This window comes from Arvicanthis niloticus, chromosome 2 (assembly GCF_011762505.2).
Source record: "Arvicanthis niloticus isolate mArvNil1 chromosome 2, mArvNil1.pat.X, whole genome shotgun sequence".
In the NCBI taxonomy this organism is placed as follows: Eukaryota; Metazoa; Chordata; class Mammalia; order Rodentia; family Muridae; genus Arvicanthis; species Arvicanthis niloticus.
The window spans coordinates 58684393-58690842 of record NC_047659.1 but is presented as its reverse complement, the minus strand read 5'-3'; the positions used below and the strand labels follow the sequence as shown (position 1 = coordinate 58690842).

The 6450-nt window shown below is 39.9% G+C and overlaps 1 protein-coding gene across 2 annotated transcripts in view; it reads right to left on the bottom strand.

Annotated features, from left to right (window-relative positions):
* Nucleotides 1–567: 567 nt before the first annotated feature.
* Fam171b (family with sequence similarity 171 member B) overlaps nt 568–6450 on the bottom strand; it is a 53047-nt gene continuing 47164 nt past the window's right edge. For both annotated transcript variants that reach the window (XM_034495137.2, XM_034495138.2), the window contains exons 7-8: nt 5684–5807; nt 568–4902 (exon numbers count right to left, since the gene is read on the bottom strand). In XM_034495137.2, coding sequence (XP_034351028.1) covers nt 3555–4902; nt 5684–5807 — 1472 coding nt within the window. In that variant the 3' untranslated portion in view covers nt 568–3554. The remainder of the gene's footprint in view (nt 4903–5683; nt 5808–6450) is intronic.

The window sequence follows — 6450 nt, the reverse complement described above, 5'->3', positions numbered from 1 at the left end:
AAACGTGGTAGCCAGTATAATTCTCAAAACTATTCTAAAGTCACCAAACACCACCTGACTGAATCCAAACATTGTTCAACTGGCTAAGAGAGGACCTTGGAAGTCTGAGCGCGAAGAGCCTTACAGTTCTTACTTTGTGTTAGGCCAAAAGCCCAAAGGGGGTTTTAAAAGAGGTATGAAGGCTTTATATCATTTAGAATAAATTAATTATAATAATTAATATTATACATTTGTTAATTAATATATATCATGTGATATTAATATTATATAATGTTGATGTTGATTAATTATATAATAATATATTAATATAAAAATACATTATAATTTTTAAAATGCCTGTGAGAACAATGAATCCCATCTGATGGAAAACTAGTTGTCTATGCTCAGCTTCAACAGTAAAACTGGGAATTCTGTAGACACAAGAGTAAGGAGTTATTGAGTTCATTATATACATGGGAATAGCGTTATTGTGGGGCATAATGAATAGAAAGCAATGAGGATTGAATATTTACTACATTAGAAAAGAACCCTTGGCCTTTTACTTCAAATTAAACATGACAACACGTACACATTTAGATTGATTTTATTATCCTTAAAGAACTGTTTATAACGTTTTACAAATCTTCAGACTGTTCAAGAAATACAGTAACAGCAATAAATACACCAAAACATGAGATTTCTCTGATGAAAGAAGACAAAGGAAAAAAAAAAAAAAAAAGGGAAAGACCTGGGAACAAGAGGGCAGATCTAAAGTCGCAACCAAGTAGACCTCTTTATGATGTCCGCACACAACAAAGGGTAACTCAAGCCATAGAAATAAATATGGAGTTTTGAGTTTTACCTTTCTGGGAAGCTTCGAAGGACAGTATTTGACCACCCCAGATGTCTAAAACCCTATAATGGATATTGATAGTGGAGGATTCAAATCAATAGAAACTGGCCTGACAGTAATTGCCAAGGCAAAGCAGAGCTGCTATTCCTCAGTGTTTGTGATCTTTGTGGCATATTGTGAATTATAAAAGGGCATGATCCCTATTCAACTGCAGAAAGTCATAAAAATGGGTTTTATAAAGTTTCAAGGTCATGTGTATTCAAAACTGCACATAACTGTGCTTCATTTAGTAAATGACTCCATCGGTTAATTGATAGCCTGCCTTCAAGATATATCCAAACTATGTACAAAGGATCCACAAATGTCAACAGTTTGTAACCAAAATTCTCTAGTTTACATATGCAAAAGTCCACATCGGCTTTCAATTTAAAAATTTAAGAAAGTAGTGAGTAGTGTTGGTTTATCACTTGGGTTAAGAAAAAGGAGATGGCTTCAGCTTTTTACCTGGAATTGTGAACAGCTCACAAATGAGAAGTCACATTCCTCTGATTAGGAAAGATAAACTGCCTAACATTCCCAATCAAAAACAGCATTGCAGTGTTTTTTTTTTAAAAAGTATTTTGTGAAATTAAAATTCTATAAAAGCCCTTAGGATACCTCATGTCATTTCCCTTAGATAAGAATGAGCGAAGTCACTGGCATACTTGAGCCAAATACTCACATGTTTATATGTGTATTTCATTGCCCAGTTGAGGCATGAAACCTTTTTAAAGGTGAGGATATACACTTGAGTGTTGAGCGGGTGCAGCATTTTAGATTTTGTTCCTAACCTCATTCCAATAGAAGCAATTTATCAATATCTTGTGGATTCGAAAAACAACACGCGAAAGAAAATGTCACATGCAAAATTCCTTGTTCCAACGTGAAACACTAGGTCCGTATCTCTTAATAACTGCACATCTGTTTAATTTGGCTAACAAAATGTACACAGAAGAAAGATGTTATTAGTCCTCCTAACACAAGTCTGAGTCAAAGGCACTTCCACAGAGCACTAACTCCTTAAACGTTTCCAAGTCGTTCTCCTTCGTGTTCATGCTGCATGTGATCGATTTCTGTGTAGAACCAATAAAAACCTCCTCTTAAAGTGAGCCGTATCACTCTACCCCCAGTAGTAAGCCTATGTGTTATCCAAACACGTATGGAGAGGGGTAATATACAAGAAACATAGGCAATGGTCTTTGCATTCTTTAGGTTACATACAGAAAACCAAGGGAGTGAAGACAGATATTTCAGAAGTGATTATAGCAAAACCTGGCTGAAGTCTGCTGTCTCGGGGAGAAAAGCTGCTGACTTCCACTGTCTAGCTATCTACCATTTTACAAAGCTTTGGTGTCTGCTTTAGTTTCCTCAAACTTATTTAGGTGGCTTGAATTTGCTGATATGGTAGGGGGTGAGCAGAACCATGTTGCCCCATCAAAAGAAAAGAGGGAAATGCTGCCCAAATGTGTCCTCATTAAAAAAAAAAATTTAAGTAAAACAGAATGGTTCATTGTATAAGAGAGCTCTTGGTGTTGAGAAGAGTGGAGGACCTGTAATTGAAAACACCTCCTGAGTTCATGCTGAGAGAACAGTAGTGAACACCTGACACTGACACATAAGGCTGCAGGGCACAGGAGACAGGGAGCTCCTCCCCTGGAATCCCAGACTGTTCTTCTCCAACATTGTTTCAAAGTGTCAACATTTAGCAACGTAACTCAAAGCCTGGAGGTATTTTTTTTGAATATCAGAAAATTGGTCTTTCTTTTCCTGCCCAATTACACAGAATATTCATTTCCTCTTGTCTCCACAGCCTATTCATTTTTCGGCATTCTAGAGAAATTTTTGCATTTTTAAATCAAATTTGATAGTCTCTAAATGACTGAATTTGAATGGGGGAGATGACAGAAAAATATTAAAAACCAACTTCAGCCTTTAGGGATTTGTGAACCTTAAAGTCAAAGCCTCGTCTCAGCTGACAACTAAGGTCACTCCATTCGAAATAAAAAGACAATATCAGAGTTTTCATTTCTCAAATTTCTACATAACAAATCAATCCCTTATTTACTCTATAAACCTATATCCCCAAATAACCAGAATTGGGTCTCCTTCTCTAATGAACTGGGGGGGGGGGACTTCCTGCCCATGTTATAGGAGCACAGGATTTACTTTGGCGGTGACAATGCACAAGCCATTAACCTTAGGTAAGAGAATGCTGTTTGGTCTTTAATATCCACACAAACATTTATCAGGCTGTTTTTAAGCATAGGCAGGGAAGGGCATCACAGTCACACTGCACAAGGATGAGGCCTGAAGAAGACACCTGCCTTTCTAAGACCAAGGCAGAGGCCAGATTTTGGAAAGCAACTGTAGTACACATTTCACAGCTGTAGTCTTAAGAGCCAGTACCAACTGGCAAATTGAGCAACATTTTCAGATAACATCTTTACATTATTTTACATTGTGATAACTTCATCACCACCCCCCATGAAAGAAAAGAACAAGCCAGAGAAAGCAATTTCTGATTTTTGAATTATTATTTTGCCATCGCTTTGCTTGAGATGTGTCTATGGCCCATGGGATTGCTCAGTCTCAGCTTCCTAAGAAGTTCACACTGCAATTTATAAGAAGCAGGAACACACACCGTGAGACTACAGAGATACGCGGCTGTACACGGCTCTCGCAGTTAGTTTATAGGAATCAGTGGGCGTTCCTCTCGTTTCTTCCAGATGTTAGTCTTGCTATCTCTTTTGGCTAGTGGCGGTGGCCGGCCTCTTTTTTTAGTGGGAGATGTGTTGGCTTCAAAATCTTCCACAGTGCTTTTCCTTCCTGGAGACTCTTCCCTGGGGTGCTCGATAATAACCGCACTCCCACCATCTAAGATGTGCCTCAACGCAGGATCCTCGGGGGAGCAGACGGTGGTCCCACTCTCGCTGCTGCTCAGGTCTAAATCTTCCAGGTAAAGGATCTTGGGCTGATGCATGCTCTTGATGAACGTTTTCTCCCTCTCCAGCTTTCTGCTTGACTGATGCTCGTTCATATCCACCCCGGAGTCTAGACTCGTATCATTGCTCTGGGTTCTCTTGCCTTTTTTCAGGTCTATAAAGGAGTGTCTCACTTGGGCCACAGGCTTTCCATCAAGAGACACAAACCAAGCCCTAGGATGCGGACAGGGCTTGCCTTTGGACAGCTCTAGGAGGGTCTGCTCTGAAATTCCTTGCAGTTCCGACGAAAAGGGGGTCATCACAACAGCTTCATTTAGAGTGCCAGGAACAGACACAGACTCCAACAAGCTGTTGGAGTATCGGCTCCAATCTGAGGTCTGGGACGGCAAGCTCTGCTGACCTTCAAGCACAATGTCTTCTTCTCTGGCATCTGGGGCCTGGGCATGAGAATGCATTGGCATTTTGGGCAATGTTTGTGTGAAGTTCTCTCTGTTCACTGGTTCCATCAGTTGGCCATAGACTAATTGTCCCTTTCTTGGTAAAGTGGCAGACTTAGCAGCATGTAGCTGCTCTGGCATGGAGAAGAGGTCAGACGTCTGAAGGATGGCGATAGGCTGGCTGTAGATATGCATCAGCTGCTCTGGAATGTGGGACCGCCCATAGACCTCTTCGGTCCCTGTAAGATACCTCTTTTCCTCTGGAGCATCGCCTAGCGACGGAGAGAGATTGTTGTTAATATGCTTAGGCTGTTTGCTCCCTATGCTTGGCTCCAAAGACTGTGCTGGGTTTCTTGAATAATTATTGTGATTGACCGACAGAAAGGAAACATCTTCATTGTAGATTTTAAAGTTGTCCCGAGTTTTCACCATGGAAATTCTTTCTTCTGCCTCCGTCTTTGTGGTTTCCTTTTTCTGGGGACTGTAGGAGGACGTTTTGGCGCTAAACAACTGTGGTTTATCTTCAGCTTTTAATGCAACTTTGACTGAACTGATATGATTTATGTGTGTTGTTGATGTTGTCTGATCTCTCTTGAGGATCTCAAGCCTAGTGATATTTCTTTCTCTTTTCTGTGGCCTTCCACACTTCCCCCTAGAGTAGAAAAAGAAAAGTCAAAAGATACTTAAGGTTACAATCTATAAGTTTGATCAAAGAAAAGTATACCAAAATATACAAATACATATATGATGGTGTTATTAGAATGCATTTTTGCTTTTCAATCTACAAATACTGAAGTCTAAGCAATTTATTTCTTGAAATTTTTTAAATTTTTATTTATTTGGATGTATGTGCATGTCTGAGCCCTAGAGTTGGAGCTATAGGCAGATATGAGTCCTGGGCACAGCACTTGGGTCCTTTGGAAGAGCAAGTGGGTTTTTGTTTTGTTGATGATGTTGTTCTTGAAAATAGATTCTTCTCTCACACAGTACATTTCACCCCAGTTTCTCCTCCCTCCTCTCCTCCCAACTCCCCTTTACTTCCCCTCCCCCAAACAGATCCACTCCCCCTATGTTTCCTCTTCAGAAAATAGCAGGCCTCCAAGAGACAGCAACCAAACGACAAAACAAGATACATTAAGAAACAAGATACAAGGCAAAAGCCCTCATATAGAGGCTGGACAAGGCAAACTCATAGGAGGAAAAGAGTCTCAAGAGCAGGCAAAAGAGTCAGAGACACATCCATTCCCACTGTTAGGAGCCCCACAAAACCACCAAGGTAACCACTATAACATCACACAGAGGACCTCGTGCAGACCCATGTGGGCCACGTGCTTGCAGCTTCAGTAAGAGCAAGCATTTTTAACCACTCAGCCATCTCTCCAGGTCCTCGATAATTATTTCTATAAATGAGTTTTATAATGTGCTGTTCTTACCTGCAATAACAAAGCAGTACAGCAAAAAACCCAATGATGATGACAATCGTTCCCCCTAGTATGGCTGTAAGGAACACTGTGTGGTAGGCAGTGATGTCCCGGAAATCATCATTTATACCAGAACCTGAATGAGTCAATGGAAACACAGAAAAATGGAACGTTATTAGTTTGGGCTAGACTTTTAGTTTTGTTTTACCCTGGATGAGACAGACTATGCATGTCCACTTCTATTGGTTTGTTTCCTTCCTGTGGTAGACTTCTGTGAAGTACATCTTTCTTGCCCTGTGGTATTAATCAACTGACCTGCTTTGGCCAGTGAATTCTTCATGACTATGGAAATAGCTTTTTCCAAAATACCACTTGCCTCCTGAGACTTAACCTTTCGCCTAATATTGCATCCTAGTTAATACCATGCATTTAGATCATTTAAAATTATATATCCCTATTGTGTATTCAGCCTGTTTCTGTTTAACTTACCTTTAAGAAAATAATGTAACTAATCCCTGTCAAGTAATAGTATCTTTTCAGTATGTGAGTAACTAATCTCACTATGTCTTGAAATTCCCATGTAATTTACTTTTACAAAATAAACTGAATGCATAGCTTTAATCTCAGATCATTTCCCCCGTCTCTCCTTTGTGAATCTTCCATGGTCCTGACCCAGAATAATGTATATTCATTGTGTTGTTCATTTTTCTGAAAGCAGTCAATATGTTAAAAGCATGTGATGTGGCTCACTTATCTTGCTAAGGTACTCTGACATGTGA